Source organism: Eubalaena glacialis, chromosome 14 (assembly GCF_028564815.1).
Source record: "Eubalaena glacialis isolate mEubGla1 chromosome 14, mEubGla1.1.hap2.+ XY, whole genome shotgun sequence".
Taxonomy (NCBI): domain Eukaryota; kingdom Metazoa; phylum Chordata; class Mammalia; order Artiodactyla; family Balaenidae; genus Eubalaena; species Eubalaena glacialis.
This window is the reverse complement of record NC_083729.1, coordinates 21824584-21844647: the sequence shown is the minus strand read 5'-3', so window position 1 is coordinate 21844647 and position 20064 is coordinate 21824584. Positions and strand designations below refer to the sequence as shown.

General features: G+C 43.8%; 1 protein-coding gene across 2 annotated transcripts in view; it reads left to right on the top strand.

Moving 5' to 3' along the window:
- Nucleotides 1-20064, top strand: part of IFT172 (intraflagellar transport 172) — a 41756-nt gene that overhangs the window by 17238 nt on the left and 4454 nt on the right. For both annotated transcript variants that reach the window (XM_061211239.1, XM_061211238.1), the window contains exons 17-35: nucleotides 4799-4935; nucleotides 5168-5275; nucleotides 9253-9337; nucleotides 9625-9717; nucleotides 10249-10326; nucleotides 10564-10812; nucleotides 10993-11071; nucleotides 11271-11391; nucleotides 11584-11728; nucleotides 13075-13164; nucleotides 13757-13854; nucleotides 14032-14167; nucleotides 14253-14369; nucleotides 14709-14851; nucleotides 16442-16535; nucleotides 16697-16761; nucleotides 16954-17134; nucleotides 17378-17487; nucleotides 17609-17738. In XM_061211239.1, the coding sequence (XP_061067222.1) occupies nucleotides 4799-4935; nucleotides 5168-5275; nucleotides 9253-9337; nucleotides 9625-9717; nucleotides 10249-10326; nucleotides 10564-10812; nucleotides 10993-11071; nucleotides 11271-11391; nucleotides 11584-11728; nucleotides 13075-13164; nucleotides 13757-13854; nucleotides 14032-14167; nucleotides 14253-14369; nucleotides 14709-14851; nucleotides 16442-16535; nucleotides 16697-16761; nucleotides 16954-17134; nucleotides 17378-17487; nucleotides 17609-17738 (2259 nt within the window). The remainder of the gene's footprint in view (nucleotides 1-4798; nucleotides 4936-5167; nucleotides 5276-9252; nucleotides 9338-9624; nucleotides 9718-10248; nucleotides 10327-10563; nucleotides 10813-10992; nucleotides 11072-11270; nucleotides 11392-11583; nucleotides 11729-13074; nucleotides 13165-13756; nucleotides 13855-14031; nucleotides 14168-14252; nucleotides 14370-14708; nucleotides 14852-16441; nucleotides 16536-16696; nucleotides 16762-16953; nucleotides 17135-17377; nucleotides 17488-17608; nucleotides 17739-20064) is intronic.

The window sequence follows — 20064 nt, the reverse complement described above, 5'->3', positions numbered from 1 at the left end:
TTGAGAATGATGTTTGCTGTGGGTTTGTCATATATGGCCTTTATTATGTTGAGGTAGGTTCCCTCTATGCCCACTTTCTGGAGAGTTTTTATCATAAATGGGTGTTGAATGTTGTCAAAAGTTTGGGAGTGTTCCTTCCTCTGCAATTTTTTGGGAGACTTTGAGATGGATGGGTGTTAGCTCTTCTCTAAATGTTTGATTGAATTCACCTGTGAAGCCATCTGGTCCTGGACTTTTGTTTGTTGGAAGATTTTTAATCACAGTTTCAATTTCATTACTTGTGATTAGTCTGTTCATATTTTCTATTTCTTCCTGGTTCAGTCTTGGAAGGTTATACCTTTCTAAGCATTTGTCCATTTCTTCCAGGTTGTCCATTTTATTGGCATAGAGTTGCTTGTACTAGTCTCTTAAGATGCTTTGTATTTCTGCAGTGTCTGTTGTAACTTCTCCTTTTTCACTTCTAATTTTATTGATTTGATTCCTCTCCCTCTTTTTCTTGATGAGTCTGGCTAATGGTTTATCAATTCTGTTTATCTTCTCAAAGAACCAGCTTTTAGTTTTATTGATCTTTGCTATTGTTTTTTTTGTTTCTATTTCATTTATTTCTGCTCTGATCTTTATGATTTCTTTCCTCCTACTAACTTTGGTTTTGTTTGTTCTTTCTCTAGTTCCTTTAGGTGTAAGGTCAGATTGTTTATTTGAGATTTTTCTTGTTTCTTGAGGTAGGCTTGTATTGCTATAAACTTCTCCTCTTAGAACTCCTTTTGCTGCATCCCATAGGTTTTGGATCATCGTGTTTTCTTTGTAATTTGTCTCTAGGTATTTTTTTATATTCTCTGATTTCTTCAGTGATCTCTTGGTTATTTAGTAACGTATTGTTTAGCCTCCATGTGTTTGTGTTTTTTACGTTTTTTTCCCTGTAATTGATTTCTAATCTCATAGCGTTGTGGTTAGAAAAGATGCTTGATATGATTTGAATTTTCTTAAATTTACTGAAGCTTGATTTGTGACCCAAGATGTGATCTATCCTGGAGAATGTTCCGTGTGCACTTGAGAAGAAAGTGTAATCTGCTGTTTTTGGATGGAATGTCCTATAAATATCAATTAAATCTGTCTGGTCTATTGTGTCATTTAAAGCTTGTATTTCCTTATTAATTTTCTGTCTGGATGATCTATCCATTGGTGTAAGTGAGCTGTTAAAGTCCCCCACTATTACTGTGTTACTGTTGATTTCCTCTTTTATAGCTGTTAGCAGTTGCCTTATGTATTGAGGTGCCCCTATGTTGGGTGCATATATATTTATAATTGTTATATCTTCTTCTTGGATTGATCCCTTTATCATTATGTAGTGTCCTTCCTTGTCTCTTGTAACATTCTTTATTTTAAAGTCTATTTTATCTGATATAAGTATTGTTACTCCAGCTTTCTTTGATTTCCATTTGCATGGAATATCTTTTTCCATCCCCTCACTTTCAGTCTGTATGTGTCCCTAGGCCTGAAATGTGGGTCTCTTGTAGACAGCATATCTATGGGTCTTGTTTTTGTATCCATTCAGCAAGCCTGTGTCTTTTGGTTGGAGCATTTAGTCCATTCACGTTTAAGGTAATTATCGATATGTATGTTCCTATTACCATTTTCTTAATTGTTACGGGTTTGTTTTTGTAGGTCCTTTTCTTCTCTTGTGTTTCCCACTTAGAGAAGTTCCTTTAGCATTTGTTACAGAGCTGGTTTGGTGGTGCTGAATTCTCTTAGCTTTTGCTTGTCTGTAAAGCTTTTGATTTCTCCATCGAATCTGAATGAGTTCCTTGCTGGGTAGAGTAATCTTGGTTGTAGGTTCTTCCCTTTCATCACTTTAAATATATCGTGCCACTCCCTTCTGGCTTGTAGAGTTTCTGCTGAGAAATCAGCTGTTAACCTTTTGGGAGTTCCCTTGTATGTTATTTTTCATTTTTCCCTTGTTGCTTTCAATAATTTTTCTTTGTCTTTAATTTTTGTCAGTTTGATTACTATGTGTCTCGGCATGTTTCTCCTTGGGTTTAATCTGCCTGGGACTCTCTGTGCTTCCTGGACTTGGGTGGCTATTTCCTTTCCCATGTTAGGGAAGTTTTTGACTATAATCTCTTCAAATATTTTCTTGGGTCCTTTCTCTCTCTCTTATCTTTCTGGGACCCCTATAATGCGAATGTTGTTGCGTTTCATGTTGTCCCAGAAGTCTCTTAGGCTGTCTTCATTTCTTTTCATTCTTTTTTCTTTATTCTGTTCTGTGGCAGTGAATTCCACCATTCTGTCTTCCAGGTCACTTATCCGTTCTTCTGCCTCAGTTATTCTGCTATTGATTCCTTCTAGTGTATTTTTCATTTCAGTTATTGTATTGTTCATCTCTGTTTGTTTGTTCTTTAATTCTTCTAGGAGTTTGTTCTTTAATTCTTCTAGGTCTTTGTTACATATCTTTCAGCTTCTCGATATTTGCCTCCATTCTTTTTCTGAGGTCTTGGATCATCTTCACTGTCATTATTCTGAATTCTTTTTCTGGAAGGTTGCCTATCTCCACTTCATTTAGTTGTTTTTCTGGGGTTTTATCTTGTTCCTTCATCTGGTACGAAGTCCTCTGCCTTTTCATTTTGTCTATATTTCTGTGAATGTGGTTTTCCTCCCATAGGCTGCAGAATTGTAGTTCTTCTTGCTTCTACTGTCTGCCCTCTGGTGGATGAGGCTATCCTAGAAGTTTCTTTAGTGAAAGTCTTTTGATGATAAACGTTCAGGTTTTGATTATCTGAAAATGTTTTTATTTAGAGCTTTGCTCTTGAAAGATACTTGGACTCAGCACCCAATTCTAGATTTTTTTTTGGCTGTGTTAGGTCTTTGTTGCTGTGCGCGGGCTTTCTCTAGTTGCGGCGAGCGGGGGCTACTCTTCGTTGCGGTGCGCGGGCCTCTCAGTGCAGTGGCTTCTCTTTGTTGCAGAGCATGGGCTCTAGGCATGTGGGCTTCAGAAGTTGTGGCACGTGGGCTTCAGTAGTTGTGGCACACGGGCTTCAGTAGTTGTGGCACACGGGCTCAGTAGCTGTGGCTCACAGGCTCTAGAGCGCAGGCTTAGTAGTTGTGGCACGCGGGCTCAGTAGTTGTGGCGCATGGGCTTAGTTGCTCCACGGCATGTGAAATCTTCCCAGACCAGGGCTTGAACCCGTGTCCCCTGCATTGGCAGGCGGATTCTTAACCCCTGCACCACCGGGAAGTCCCCCCAGTTCTAGATTGACAGTTAATTTTTCTTAGCCTTTTGCACATATTGTCCCATTGATTGACTTCTTTTGTTCTGACAAGTTTATTAATAGCCCTTTCTGTATAGGTGATCTGTCTTTTCTCTCTGGTTGCTTTTAAAATCTTTTTTTAGGCATGTTGAAATTTTACTACAGTGTGTCTAGCTATAAATTTCTTTTTATTTATCCTGCTTGGTATATATTGTGCTACCTGTAATTGTGAGTACACATATTTCTATCAGTCTTGCAAATATCCCAACCATAATCTCTTTAAACATTGCTTCTTCTATCATATTCTCCAGTCCCTCCATCAAAACTCTAATTAGGTATATGTTAGATTTCTTGTTCTGTCTTTTGTACCTTTTCAACCTGTCTTTCATATTTCCTTTCTCCTTCTCACTTCATGCTACATTCTGGATAATTTCTTGAGGTACATCTTTTAGTTCATTAATTCATTTTCATCATTGTCTAATCTGCTATTTAAACCATCTATTGAGTTTTTTAATTCAAAAATTAAATTTTTCATAAGGTTTTATTTGGTTCTTTCTCCAACGTGACTGACCATTTTTGATAGTCTCTTGTTCCTTGCTTAATTTTTCATTTCATCTTTTAGGTCTTTAAACATCTCACACATAATTATTTTATATTTCATAACTGTCTTTTTTCTTAACTATTATTTTTGATATCTGAGACCCATGGAGGTCTAAAACTGTTGTTTACAGGTATTGTTTACTCATTTAACTTTTTGGTTAACTGTTTGTTAACTTATATTTTGGTAATTTTTTATTGTGAGCTCATGTTACATTGAATGTAATCTTTTGGAATCCTGAGGGCCTCATATAGGCATGTTTTCCTCCAGAGATGATTTGTGTTTGCCTCTGCAGGAATCAGGCATATTAATGACCTGTACCCCTTTGGTTCCCTTTACTGAAGAGAGGATCTCCAGTTTAATGAAGGAACCTTAGATTTGGCCTCCCCATCCTGCTGGAGGACCCAAAGTTTATTCTCCTAATACTATGTTTGCCTTCAGGGCAACTGTATTCTTCCTACTTGCTCACCTTCCATTTTTTCCTGCTCATGTTTTTTCGGTTTTAGCTTACTGACCTCTTTCTCTCTTGCTTTCTTTTTGTGGGGGCGGGGGGAGGGAGTAGGAAGCATTCCTAGTGGTTTCTTCAGTTGAACTCAGCAATACATTAGGAAGTATGTTCAAGCTGAATTTTAACAGGAGGGCCTTTAAGAATACTGAGTCATAGTACTGCTGGCAGTACTGCTGGCAGTAGCAGAAGTGGATGTCACACTTTGTCAACTTATCCCTAGCCATTAGTGCCATCATAGCTATGAGTGTACTTTAACCCAAGGATATTACCATAGATAGGGAGTTTTTATCTGCCTGAGAGAAACTAAATGTCAGAAAAACAGGGGCCACTGTAATTCCCTCAGTGTATGAGCAGTAGGGTTGAATGAGGGTGGGTCTTTTCTGCAATCGAGTCAGTGGAAATGCTAACTTGGAATTCTGGTGGGATGGGGGTGTTGAATTTTTACAGGGTGATGTTGTAGGTCTGGAGCGGGGCGGGGGAAAGACCGAGGTGATGGTGACTGAAGGTGTGACTACAGTTGCCTACACACTGGATGAGGGCCTTATTGAGTTTGGAACAGCCATTGATGACGGCAACTACACCAGGTGAGGGACTAGACTGGTATCCAGCAAGGTGGTGGGAAATTCTGGTTCTGAGGACCTGGGATGGGTAGTAAAACTGGCCATGTCTGAAAAGAACGTGGTATCCTGGGAGGAGATTAGACAAAGAGGACAAATAATTGCCTGCCCCCCTCCTCCCCTGCCCCATCACTAGTATTCCTCGGTGTCTTCCTGACCCTGGACTCATTCCTTGTGCTTTGCTTCCTTCCCTCTCCAGGGCAGCAGCCTTCTTGGAGACTCTGGAAATGACCCCAGAAACAGAGGCAATGTGGAAAACCTTGAGTAAGCTGTCACTGGAAGCAAGGCAGCTACACATTGCTGAGAGGTGAGTTGGGCTGTAGAACCGAGGTGCCAGGCAGCTAGGAGGGAGGGATGGCCATGTGGGTATCTTCCCTGTGGGCTGCTCCTCCCCAGTGTTAAGGCAGCACTTCCCTTCCCATGCCAACAGATGTCATAGAACCCTTCCATGGTACAGTTATTCCAAACATCCTCCCATCCTATATTATGAGTATGTCTTTTATTTATTTATTTTTTAATTTTTATTGGAGTATAGTTGATTTACAATGTTGTGTTAGTTTCTTGCTGTACAGCAAAGTGAATCAGTCATATGTATATATATATATATATATATATATATATATATATATATATATATATATATATATATATATCTACTCTTTTAGATTTCGTTCCCATTTAGGTCACCACAGAATATTGAGTAGAGTACCCTGTGCTATGCAGTAAGTTCTCATTAGTTATCTATTTTATACATAGTAGTGTATATATTCAGTCCCAATCTCCCAGTTCATCCCACCCTTCCTTCCCCGCTTGGTAACCATAAGTTTGTTCTCTACATCTGTGACTCTGTTTCTGCTTTGCAAGTAATTTCATCTCTACCATTTTTCTAGATTCCACATATAAGCGATATTGTACGATATTTGTTTTTCTCTTTCTGACTTACTTCACATGAGTGTGTCTTTTATTGTTGTCACTCCCCAATCTTGTAACTAGGTGCCCCTTCAAAGTTTTTAACACTCATACCCTACAATCCACCTGTTGATGTGTATATTCCAGGTGTTGTATACGAGTGTAATTTATAGGACAAACATGGGACTCCAGACTCTCTGATTTCAAATATTGGCTCCATTTACCAACTGTGTAACTTGAGAGAGGTTAACTTAACCTTCCCAAGCCTTGGTTTCTTCATTTGCTCTATGAAATGGGGATGATAACAGAATTTACCTGCAGGATGGTAAAGAAAAATGGCAGTGGTAGTGGAGAGCAAATGAGAGGACCTGTGCTAAGAGCACAGGTTGGAAGTGCTCTTTAAATGTCAGCTGCTGCTATTTTGCCGAGGAGTCATCCTTGGTCCCTCTTTTCCTATCCCCCCACAGCTAGACTCTCAGCAAGTCCTAGGGACACTGATCCAGGGTCTTCAAAACATATCCTGAAAATTAATTCACAGAAATCTCTTGCATTCCTATACACTAACAGTGAAAAATCAGAAAGAGAAATTAAGGAAACACTCCCATTTACCACTGCAACAAAAAGAATAAAATACCTAGGAATAAACCTGCCTAAGGAGGCGAAAGACTTGTATGCAGAAAACTGTAAGACACTGATGAAAGAAATCAAAGAGGATACAAACAGATGGAGAGATATACCATGTTCTTGAATTGGAAGAATCAACATTGTGAAAATGACTATACTACCCAAAGCAATCTACAGATTCAATATAATCCCTATCAAACTACCAATGGCATTTTTCACAGAACTAGAACAAAAAATTTTACAGTTTGTATGGAAACACAAAAGACCCCAAATAGCCAAAGCAATCTTGAGAAAGAAAAACGGAGCTGGAGCAATCAGGCTCCCTGACTTCAGACTATACTACAAAGTTACAGTAATCAAGACAGTATGGTACTTGCACAAAAACAGAAATATAGATCAATGGAACAGGATAGAAAGCCCAGAGATAAACCCACGTACATATGGTCACCTTATCTTTGACAAAGGAGGCAAGAATATACAGTGGAGAAAAGACAGTCTCTTCAATAAGTGGTGCTGGGAAAACTGGACAGCTACATGTAAAAGAATGAAATTAGAACACTTCCTAACACCATACACAAAAATAAACTCAAGATAGATTAAAGACCTAAATGTAAGGCGAGACACTATAAAACTCTTAGGGGAAAACTTAGGCAGAACACTCTTTGACATAAATCACAGCAAGATCCTTTTCGACCCACCTCCTAGAGAAATGGAAATAAAAACAAAAATAAACAAATGGGACCTAATGAAACTTAAAAGCTTTTTCACAGCAGAGGAAACCGTAAACAAGACGAAAAGACAACCCTCAGAATGGGAGAAAATATTTGTGAACAAAGCAACTGACAAAGGATTAATCTCCAAGATATACAGGCAGCTCATGCAGCTCAATATCAAAAAAACAAACAACCCAATCCAAAAACGGTGGAAGACCCAAGTAGACATTTCTCCAAAGAAGACATACAGATTGCCAACAAACACATGAAAAGATGCTCAACATCACTAATCATTAGAGAAATGCAAATCAAAACCACAATGAGGTATCACCTCACACCGGTCAGAATGGCTATCATCAAAAAATCTAGAAACAATAATTGCTGGAGAAGGTGTAGAGAAAGGGAACCCTCCTGCACTGTTGGTGGGAATCTAAATTGATACAGTCACTATGGAGAACAGTATAGAGGTTCCTTAAATAACTAAAAACAGAACTACCATATGACCCAGCAATCCCACTACTGGGCATATACCCTGAGAAAACCATAATTCAAAAAGATGCATGTACCACAATGTTCATTGAAGCACTATTTACAATAGCCAGGACATGGAAGCAACCTAAATGTCCATTGGCAGATGAATGGATAAAGAAGATGTGGCACATATATACAATGGAATATTACTCAGCCAGAAAGAGGAATGAAACTGAGTTACCTGTAATGAGGTGGATGGACATAGAGTCTGTCATACAGAGTGAAGTAAGTCAGAAATTGAAAAACAAATACCATATGCTAACGCACATATTTGGAATCTAAAAAAAATGGTACTGATGAACCTAGTGGCAGGGCAGGAATAAAGACGCAGAGAATGGACTTGAGGACCCAGGGGTGGGGGAAGGGGAAGCTGGGACAAAGTGAGAGAGTAGCATGGACATAGATACACTACTAAATGTAAAATGGATGGCTAGTGGGAAGCTGCTGCATAGCACGGGGTGATCAGCTTGATGCTTTGTGACTACCTAGAGGGGTGGGATAGTGAGGGTGGGAGGGAGGCTCAAAAGGGAGGGGATATGGGGATATATGTATACATATAGCTGATTCACTTTGCTGTACAGAAAAAACTAACAGCATTGTAAAGCAATTATACGCCAATAAAGATTTTAAAAAATGCTAACAGGTAGATACAAGTATTTTGTACATGTGTACATGCATATATATATATATATGAACACAAAGTCAAATTCTATATGTTAAAAATAAAAAGTGATCTATGTGATGGTAAAAAAAAAAAAAAAAAGTATCCTGAATCTCTTATTTGTTCAAGTCTACTGTGTCCACCCTGGAATAGACCACCACTATCTACATGCTGTGTTGCAAACCCTCTTAATTAGTCTCACTGATACGGTTCTTATACCCCTACGATCCATTCACCCCATAGCAGCTGAGGTAATTTTTTAAAAACATAAATTAGATTATATCATTTTCTTGCTCAGAACCTTCCAGTAACTTACTATTGTACTTTGTATAAAACCCAAACTCTTTGCATGTCCTAAGACCCCACAGGATTTGGGCTCTGCTTTCTTCTCATATCAGGTACTTGCCCATTAGTCTCCAGCCGCACTGGCATCCTTTTGTCCCTTTGAGCGTGCCAAGCTCACTCCTGCCTTAGGGCCTTTACACTAGCTTTTCTCTCTGCCTGGAATAATTTTCTCCATCTTGTCATGATTGGCTCTTTCTTGTATTAAGGTCTCAGCTCAAATGTCAGCTCCTCAAACAGGTCTTCTCTGACTACCAACTTAAGGAGTCCCCTTAGTTTTATTTTCCATTCTTTCAAATAATCTTTGTTTATTTGTTTACTAATTATTTGTTTCCACTAGAAAGTAAGTTCCCTAAGAGCGGGGCCCTCATCTGTCTTATCCCTTTTGTGTCCCCAGTGGCAAGAACAGTTTCTGGCATATAATAGATGCTCAGTATATCTACTGAACCAATGAATTAATGATAATTCTATAATAATATTACTGTTATTGCTTCCATACTATAGGTGCTTTTCTGCTTTGGGCCATGTAGCAAAAGCTCGATTCCTACATGAGACCAATGAGATTGCAGATCAAGTGTCTCGGGAATATGCAAGTATTCTCCTCCTGATTCGTTCAGTCTTTCAAGCTGAGATTTCTCCTGGTACTCAGCCCCACGACTCTTAGCTTTCCAGCCATGGCTAATTTCCTCTACCCTGCCCCCTCCACCTCTACCTTCAAGTCAGACTATTTTGGAATTGCTTGCCAAACCTCGAGCCTCTAAGCCCCATGAAGGTTTTCAGCTTCCTAAGCCTTTTAGTCTGTGTCTCTCTGGCCACACAGACAGAATGGCTCCTGTGGCACCAACAGAATAACCAGAACCTCCTTTTTCCCCACAGGGTGGAGAAGGAACAGACTTTTATCAGGTCCGAGCACGTCTAGCCATGCTGGAGAAGAACTACAAGCTGGCCGAAATGATCTTCTTAGAACAGGTAATAGGAACAGAAGAACTGGATGGAAGAGGGGATCAGAGGGGGAAAAATAGAGAGGCAAACTCGGGAGGAATGAGCACTGGTCAGCTGGGCTACCAAAGGTCTGGGGAGAACTTTCAGAAAGGTCTGTACAGTTCATTTCACTCCTCCATAATTGCCTCCTCTGTGTTAGTTCTTACAATTACTTCTATCTTTCATAAAAAGTCTACTGTCTCCCCGTATACTCCAAAGCCTGTCTTTGCAATTCTTGTGCGTGGAGGTAGATCCAGATTTTGTGAGGCCCAAAGCTTATACAATTTGAGGAGCCCTCTTTAAGAAAAGTTGCTTTGGAAGGAACCTGTGCAAATAAGGTGCCCTGAAGCTTAAGTTTCTTTTAGTTTCATACTAAATTCACCTCTGCTTGTGTATACGTAAAGGGTGAGGCTTTCAGTCCACATAGGCCGGCATCTTAGCTGGGCTGAGGAGAGCTTGCTGATTTCTGATTCTTGTATCTGCCTGGTGTCCCTCTTTCCTCTACCCGGGTTCCCCTAGAACGCTGTTGAGGAGGCCATGGACATGTACCAGGAGCTACACCGTTGGGACGAATGTATCGCTGTGGCTGAGGCCAAGGTACCAGTTCTGTCTTCCCCACAGTTGTTCAGAACTCACGCCCACCAATATCAGAAACCTCCTCTTGTCAAGGAGACTGTAGGAACCGCAACAGGGCGGGGGCTGGGACCTGATATGGTTAGGAGTTGGGACATTGGTGACTGGGAGGGTTTCTGTTGTTACAGTGGGATTGGAGAAGCCTGGGAAGCAGCAGGGCAGGAGGGATGTGACTCCTAGTCTTCTCTGTTGCGTGTCCAGGGGCACCCAGCCCTAGAGAAGCTGCGCCGGGGTTACTACCAGTGGCTGATGGACACACAGCAAGAGGAGCGAGCAGGCGAACTTCAGGAGAGCCAAGGGGATGGGCTAGCAGCCATCAGCCTCTACCTCAAAGCTGGGCTCCCTGCCAAAGCTGCTCGGCTGGTGCTGACCCGAGAGGAGCTGCTGGCCACCACAGAGCTGGTAGAGCACATCAGTGCAGCCCTTATCAAGAGCGAACTGTATGAAAGGGTATGGCTGGCTTCCTATTCCTGTCCCTTACCCCCAGGGCTCAGTGCCCCTTTCCTACCCAGAGGAGTCTTGGAGCGCATAGCCCTCCCTGACTGGTGGCTGACTCGCCTCCTTTGGGGGCTGATACTTGATTTTTGTGTAGTAAGGGTATCTTTGTAGTAATATGGGATGTGTTAACAGGCAGGTGATCTCTTTGAGAAGATTCGAAATCCACAGCGGGCCCTGGAGTGCTACCGTAAAGGCAACGCGTTCATGAAAGGTACTAGCCACCCACAGCCCATCGCTCAGTGTTGTGGACTGCGGCCCAAACAGTCCCCCACACCTGTTCTGTGCCTCTGCTCAGGCTGACTGGCTTCAGTGCTCCTCTGTCCCTCCACTTCTCACCTGTATTCCACGCCTCATTTCTCTATCTCACTTTTCCTGAAGTCTGAGCTGAGTGCCCTCTCTGTCTCTGGCAGCGGTGGAGCTGGCTCGATTGGCATTCCCAGTGGAGGTGGTGAGACTAGAGGAGGCGTGGGGGGACCACTTGGTGCAGCAGAAGCAGCTTGATGCGGCCATTAATCACTACATTGAAGCCAGGTGTGGTGGTCCGGGGGTGCAAAGGACATTTGGGCATCAGATGAGAGGTGATGGGGAAAGTAAGGGTGCCAGGGCCTTACTAAAATAAGAGAGATCTCAAAGTGTAGGTTGGAGTATGCTTGAGGTTTCCCTTTACCTCCATCTATTTTCCTCTTTCCTCATACATATTTACACCTTTCCCAACTATGCCAGGTGCTCCATTAAGGCAATTGAGGCTGCCCTGGGTGCCCGCCAGTGGAAGAAGGCAATTTATATATTAGATCTACAGGACCAGAACACTGCGTCCAAATACTATCCTCGTGTGGCCCAACACTATGCGTCTCTGCAGGAGTATGAGGTGAGGGAGAGCCCCTTTCTGCAGCCTGAAGCAATGCAGTACAGGATGATGATGAGGGAACCCAGAACAAGAAGTGTTCCAAATCCTTCTTTCTGGGACCCAACAGTGTCACCACCCTGAATGGGAAGAAAGAGGTTTACTTCCCCCATTTCATTCTAACATAACATAGACCCCTCTCCCAGACGTATAAAGCAAGTCTCTAGCTCTCTTCCTGTGCAAGCATGAGTGATGCTTCATGGATAACTCCAACATTAGCAGGTGCAAACTAGTATATACAGGACGGATAAACATCAAGGTCCTACTGTATAGCACAGGGAACTATATTCAATATCCTGTGATAAACCATAATGGAAAAGAATATGAAAAAGAATATATATATACACGTATAACTGAATCACTTTGCTGTGCAGCAGAAATTAACACAACATTGTAAATCAACCATACTTCAATAAAATTTTTTTAAATTAATTAATTTATTTATTTATTTTTGGCTGTGTTGGGTCTTCGTTTCTGTGCGAGGGCTTTCTCTAGTTGTGGCAAGCGGGGGCCACTCTTCATCGCGGTGCGCGGGCCTCTCACTATCGCAGCCTCTCTTGTTGCCGAGCACAGGCTCCAGACGCGCAGGCTCAGTAGTTGTGGCTCACGGGCCTAGTTGCTTCGCGGCATGTGGGATCCTCCCAGACCAGGGCTCGAACCCGTGTCCCCTGCATTAGCAGGCAGATTCTCAACCACTGCGCCACCAGGGAAGCCCTAAAATTTTTTTAAAAATTAAAATTAAAAAAAAAAGAATAGGGACTTCCCTGGTGGTGCAGTGGTTAAGAATCCACCTGCCAATGCAGGGGACACGGGTTCGATCCCTGGTCCGGGAAGATCCCGCATGCCGCGGAGCAACTAAGCCCGTGCACCACAACTACTGAGCCTCCACTCTAGAGCCCACAAGCCACAACTACTGAAGCCCCCGCACCTAGAGCCCGTGCTCTGCAACAAAAGAAGCCACCGCAGTGAGAAGCCCGCGCGCAGCAATGAAGACCTAACACAGCCAAAAATAAATTAAAAAAAAAAGAAAAGAATAACTCCAACATAGTTACAGTATAGAATTGCCTTGCATTGCAGAAACGTGAGGCCCTCTTAAACTCCCACTGTATTGTCCTCATACTGTTTCAGGCTGGTCTTTTTTCAAAACAGTAGAAAGTCTGAAACACCTGTAGTCATCTTGTCTTCTCTGTGACTATAGGATAATGGTATCCCAGGCTCTGCTCCATCCCAACTGAGGTTTGTTCTTTCCTCCTACAGGCTGCTTTCACTCTGATGCTCTGACCTTTTGCCTCTGCCTGTCTCAACCACAGATTGCTGAGGAGCTCTACACTAAGGGAGACCGGACGAAAGATGCCATAGATATGTACACCCAGGCTGGCCGCTGGGAGCAAGCCCACAAGGTAGGGAATGGGCGGAGTTCATGAGAAGAGAATTCCACCTTTGTGGTTATGTTGCCACTTTCCTTAGTCTCTGATCTCCCCACTTCGCCAGGTTCCCTGAAAGCTGAGGAAGAGTACCAAAATACAGTCTGGGTAACTTTGATCCCTAGCCATAGGGAAAGGCAAGGATGAAGAGAGGCCCTTGTTCCCAAACCTGCGATTCTGAAGACAGCAGATGGGCTTGGGGGCTAGGGAATCTGAAATACCTCTGCTGAAGCTCTAGCCACACTGGTAACCGTTCTCGCTCCTGCTCCCAGAGCCCAGTGGGTACAGTAGGAGTAAGGTAGTGGGAACAGGTGCCCCCCGCACAGGGTGTCTCTGGCCCTCCTGCCTTAGCAGAATGTAGTTCTTACTCTGCTCATTATGGACTTGGGATTCCCTGAACTGACTAGGAGTGTGCCGCTAACCAAACACCTGTGGTTGTTGGGAAGGTTCAGAGTTCCTGAGAAAACAGGCTCCCTTGAAGCCCCACTTCCTTGTCCGCTCTGCATTTCCCTCTGCTTCCCTTGGGAATTGGTGCCTGAGGCTACCCTGGCTCTGTGTGTCCGCACAGCTGGCAATGAAGTGCATGAGACCAGAAGATGTGTCGGTGCTGTACATCACCCAGGCTCAGGAGATGGAGAAGCAGGGCAAGTACCGAGAGGCTGAAAGGTGAGCCGTGGCCCCAGGGGAGGTGTAGCAGGAGATGGGGCTTCAGGGCTAGAGGGAGGGATGGGGTCTGCAGATAACGTGCCCTCTGCCCAGAAGGCAGTGACAGAATGCCTTAGGAACGACTCTAGCAGCAGGAATCTGGGTCTAGTAGGCCGCAGGTATATCTCCTATCCCCAGGCTATATGTGACAGTGGAAGAGCCTGATCTTGCCATCACCATGTTCAAAAAGCACAAGTTGTATGATGATATGATCCGCCTAGTAGGGAAGCACCACCCAGATCTCCTCAGCGACACACACCTACATCTGGGCAAGGTGAGCCCTTCTCCTGCCCCTGCCCATCTCTCCCCCAAACAGGCTCCATCTCCCCCTCTCTCCATCCTGATCCACCTCTCCCCAGGAGCTGGAGGCTGAAGGCCGACTACAGGAGGCTGAATATCACTACCTTGAGGCCCAGGAGTGGAAGGCAACAGTGAATATGTACCGGTCCAGTGGGCTTTGGGAAGAGGCCTACCGGGTAAGGAGTTCTTACCCTTACTGGGTAAGGATGTACAGGGTTCATCCATCCCTCTTTCCCACTCTCAAGTAACTGTCTAATTCTAAACTGGTCATGGGTGTCTTTGAAAAAAGTCCACACCTACGCACAAAATTTCACATACAATTTTAATGGTTTGTGAACGACCTGAGATCCATCCTGGGACCCTAATCAGGTTAATAGACCCTGAAACTTAGCCCTCTTCCTACTGTTCTAGGAGAGGCACCTGATCTTTTTCCAAGCTGAGGTCAGGTCAGAGATGAGAAGGGAGCAGCCATGTACCCCTGTATTGGAGGATTGCCAAGTGGCTTTGCTTTTCAGGTGGCCAAGGCTCACGGAGGAGCTAATGCCCACAAACACGTGGCCTATCTGTGGGCAAAGAGCCTGGGAGGTGAGGCTGCAGTTAGACTGCTCAATAAGCTGGGACTCCTGGAAGCTGCTATTGACCATGCTGCTGACAACTGGTGAGGCCCCAAGCCTTCTCTCTGCTGGCCCCATTCCAGACAGAGCCTCTATATAGAGAAAGGAAATTGATGTATAACTGAAAAGCATTTCTAGAGGCTGAAGCAAGAGTGAAGAAGTGTGGTAAGGAGAGATCCTTGGAAGAACCTGATAGAGAGGCAAGAATGAATTAGTAACTCTGCTCCTGTTCCCCAGGAGGCTCAGAATGGTGTTTAATCTTTGGCTGTTCTAAGGAGAAAGGTGGAAAGAGAACAGCTTTTAAAGCTAAAATGCACTAAGCCAGTAACTTACTTCTGAGTAATGGAAGTGTGATTCTATTAAATGCAAAATGAGCTTTTCTTTCTTTTTTTAAATTAAGTTAAATTAAATTATTAATTTTTTGAAGTGTAGTTGATTTATAATATTAGTTTCGGGTGTCCAACATGGTGATTCAATATTTTTATAAATTATACTCCATTTGAAGTTATTATAAAATATTGGCTATATTCCCTGTGCTGTATAGTGTATTCTTGTAGCTTATTTACTTTATACATAGTAGTCTGTACCTCTTAATCTCCTAGCCCTGTCTTGACCTTCCCCCCTTTGCTCTCCCCACTGGTAACCACTAGTTTGTTCTCTATATCTGTGAGTCTGTTTCTGTTTTGTTATATTCATTTGTTTTGTTTTTTTAGATTTCACATATAAGTGACAACATACAGTATTTGTCTTTCTCTGTCTGACTTATTTCACTAAGCATAATACCCTCCAGGTCCATCCGTGTTGTTGGAAATGGCAAAATTTCATTTTTTTATGGCTGAGTAGTATTCCATTGTATATATGTACCATATCTTCCTTATTCATTTATCTGTTGATGGACACTTAGGTTGCTTCCATATCTTGGCTGTTGTAAATAGTGCTGCTATGAACATTGGGGTGCATGTATCTTTTCTAATTAGTGTTTTTGTTTTCTTCAGATATATACCCAGGAGTGGAATTGTTGGATCATATGGTAGTTCTGTTTTTTAGTTTTTTGAGGAACCTCCATACTCTTTTCCCTATTGGCTGCACCAAATTACATTCCCACCAGCAGTGCACAAGGGTTCCGTTTTATCCACATCCTCACCCACATTTGCTATTTGTAGACCTTTTTTGATGATAGCCATTCTTACAGGTGCGAGTTGTTATCTCATTGTGGTTTTGACTTGCATTCCTCTGATGATTAGATGATTAGAGCATCTTTTCATGTTGACCATCTGTGTATCCTCTTTTGAAAAACGTCTATTCAGGTCTTCTGCCCAAAGTGAGCTTTTCTTAAGTAAATGTTAAGAACACCAGTAGTAATCCTGCATCGAGTCAGATTGCTGCGGGTAGTTTTACTTGTTTTGGGAAGATTATTTTTCTGCTAGTGTAGATGTGGCTCAGGAGGAGGTGGTCAGAGCACCAGGAGTCCTTCCTCCCTGTCAGTGCTGTGCTCTCTGTGCTTCTCTATCATGTCATATTGTCTTTCTTAATCTGTGCCTTTTCCTCCCCTCAATCCTTGCCCTCTGTTTTTCTTTTCCTCTTATAAAAGGAAGTATAGAGTAGGCTAACCTTATCTGCACCTTCCATTTCAGCTCCTTTGAATTTGCTTTTGAACTCTCTCGGCTGGCCCTCAAGCACAAAACTCCTGAGATTCATCTAAGATACGCTATGTTCCTGGAGGATGAGGTATGGATGTGATTCTTCTCCATTGCTTTTGACTCTGACCACAGAGCCCTCCTTCCCATCCCCTAGCCCACTGCTGCCAGGCATTCAAACCTCTTGTCTCATGGCTGCCTGTGATACCAATCTCTGTCTCATCATGTATGGCTGCCTTTCTCTCCCACTAGGGAAAATTTGAAGAGGCTGAAGCTGAATTCATCAGGGCTGGTAAACCCAAGGAAGCAGTCCTCATGTGAGTTACCCCATAAATTCCTTAATCCTGTCCTCCCAGACTCAGCCCCAGGATCTTTCATTGTCATCTTCACCTTCATCTAAACCTAGTACCAATAAATCTTATACCCCCTCAGTGACATGGCTTTTTGCCTCTCATCGTGGAGGCCTCATTTCTATACTCAGCCTCCTCTCTGTCCTCATCTGGGAGCAGGTTTGTCCATAACCAGGATTGGGAGGCAGCTCAGCGTGTGGCCGAGGCCCACGACCCTGACAGCGTCACTGAGGTGCTCATGGGGCAGGCCCGGGGGGCCTTGGAGGAGAAGGACTTCCAGAAAGCAGAAGGGCTGCTGCTTCGGGCCCAGAGACCAGGCCTGGCCCTCAGTTACTATAAGGTGGGTCAGCGGATTCAGGGCCATGAGGGGATGGTGAGAGGATGTGAGAGCCCACAGAGCACTACACTGAGCCCTGGTACTGAGAATAATACAGGAGGTTAACACTGGGGAGGGGGAAGGAGACAAAGAGGAAGGGGAAGAGAAGTCCAAGGACCTAGGGATCAGTGGGCCATAGCACCTGAGTGGCACTGGAAAGCTGTCATGCCTGCCGCTAACCGACCTGCTACCTGGCAATCTGAGCAGGAGGCTGGACTATGGAGCGATGCCCTGCGGATCTGCAAGGACTACATGCCTAGCCAGCTGGAGGCACTGCAGGAAGAGTATGAGCGGGAAGCTACCAAGAAGGGGGCCAGGTATGAAGCCAGGGGACCCGGAAATGTTGGCAGGGCTGGGGATGGGTGGTCAGAAGGTGTGCACAGAATCGGCCACGCTGCCCCTCCCCATTCCTGGTCACAAGCGCGCTCGTCTGCACAGGGGCATGGAAGGACTGGTGGAACAGGCTCGACAGTGGGAGCAGGCTGGAGAATACAGCCGTGCAGTCGACTGTTACCTCAAAGTGCGGGATGCAGGGAGCAGCAGCCTGGTGGAGAAGTGCTGGATGAAGGTGAGGCTGCCACACCTGCCTGGCCCTGTGCTTCCCGGCCTCCATTCACATCCAGCGTTCCTTCTCAGACAGTCATCTTTTTCCTCCTGTGTCTTTTTGTTTTCAATCAGGTAGCAGGTATCTACTGAGTGCTTGCTAGAAGCTAGATCCAGAACCTATGAAGGCTATAAAAAGGGATATAACACAGAACCCGGAGAGCCAGAAATTGGGGGAAGGTAGACTAACATGTGGCTCAATTGGTTAATATCGCAACTTAGTGAAGACTGAAGTGTGTGATTCAAGTAGAGTTCAGAGAAGGGTGAGATCTCTGTGGGCTGGGGTAGGGGAGCCCTTGTGAGGGAGGAGGTAGGCCTGGGGTCAGAGCTGGAAGGGCAAATCCAGACCCTGGAGCTGGGCCAGATGGAGGCCATGAAAAAAGCAGAGGCCCCTCCTCTACCCAGCAGCTCCTGAAAAGAAGCCTCTAGCAGATTAAGCCAAGCTAACTTGTTTCATCAATTCTAAGATAGATTCTTGGTGTCTTTGAGATGGGGATACATGTATATTTTAATGATGTGCCTTAGATGCAGGGAAATACGGTATTAGGAGTTATGAAGGGGTGAGATTGATCAGCCCCTGAATAAAATGTTGGTGTGCTGATGCCCCTGCAGAATTTCCCTTAGGTTTGTGAGGCCTTGTAATTGAATAGCCCCTAGAAGTTGGAGGGGAAGGAAGTAGAAAGGACTGAGGATTGGTTAAGAGTTTAGCACGTTTTAATCAAGTATTAAGCATCTTCTGTATCTTACTCTGGGGCATTGTTTACTCGGGTCTGTTCATGACTATACCTTCTTCAGATTAGTCAGAGGGTGGCTTCCTGGATGGGAGCACTTTAAGCCTTGACGGGTTTGGCAGGTAAAGAAAGAGAGGCAAGGGACTTCCCCGGCGGTCCAATGGTTAAGACTTTGCCTTCCAATAGCAGGAGGCGTGGGTTCGATCCCTGGTCGGGGAACTAAGATCCCACATGCCGTGGGGTGTGGCCAAAAACTTTAAAAAAAAAAGAAAGAAAGAAAGAGAGGCAAGAATAGGTGGGGGAAGACCAGGAGGATTAGCATAGACTATAGCTAAACTGGACCATGTGGAAATTAAAATCTGGTGAGGATGTCAGCATCACAGCGCAAACAGAGTGAACTCATGGAACACTTGGGTTTGTAGAATTACTGAGTTTTAGGGTTAGAAGAGGTCTCCAAGGTCATCTAGACCAACACTGTCCAGTAGAAATATAATGCAGGTCACAAAGGTTTAAGTCATACATGTAATTTTAAACTTTCTAGTAGCCCCACATTCAAATAAGTATAAAGAAACAGGTGGAAATAATTATATTCTATTTAACCCAATATATCAAAACTATTATTTCAACATGCAATCAATATAAAAATTTATCAAAAATTTGCCATGCTGCCCCTCATTCTATTCATGTAGAATGAATATTCTACATTCCTTTTTTCACACTAAAATCTTTGAAACATGTAAGGTTATAGCACATCGCAGTTGGGACTGGCCACATGTGACTAGTGGCTGCTGTTCTGGACAGTACAAATCTAGACTGACCGTCACTCTTTTTTTTTTTTTTTAAAGATTCTATACTTTATTTTTTATTTATTTATTTTTGGCTGCATTGAGTCTTCATTGCTGTGCGCAGGCTTTCCCTAGTTGCGGCGAGTGGGGGCTACTCTTTGTTGCGGTGCGTGGGCTTCTCACTGCAGTGGCTTCTCTTGTTGGAGCATGGGCTCTAGGCACGCAGGCTTCAGTAGCTGTGGCTCGCGGGCTCAGTAGTTGTGGCTCGCAGGCTCTAGAGAGCAGGCTCAGTAGTTGTGGCGCACGGGCTTAGTTGCTCCGTGGCATGTGGGATCTTCCCGGACCAGGGCTCGAACCCTTGTCCCCTGCATTGGCAGGCGGATTCTTAACCACTGTGCCACCAGGGAAGCCCTGACCATCACTCTTATGGGTGAAGAAACTGAAGCTCAGAAAAGCCTAAAACAAATAGTTGCAGAATGCCCTGGGCTCCGATTTTAGGGGTTCTTTCTCTATACCATGCTACCAAGATTCTGTTTGTGACAAAGAACTTGAGAAACCAGTTTGTCAAAGGTGACAGGACCAAATGCAGTGATCTCAGACAGCGATGAGTGTCTGAAAGAGGATGAGTTGAGAGGAACAGATAGGTCCTCTATTTAAAGGCTCTGATGGACCATGAGGCAGGATTTGCCCAAGAGGGCGGAAAGTGAGGGAGAGTGCAAGAAAGTTGGCAACTGGAGGGAAAAAAACAGAGCAGGTCGAGGACCCCCCAGCAATA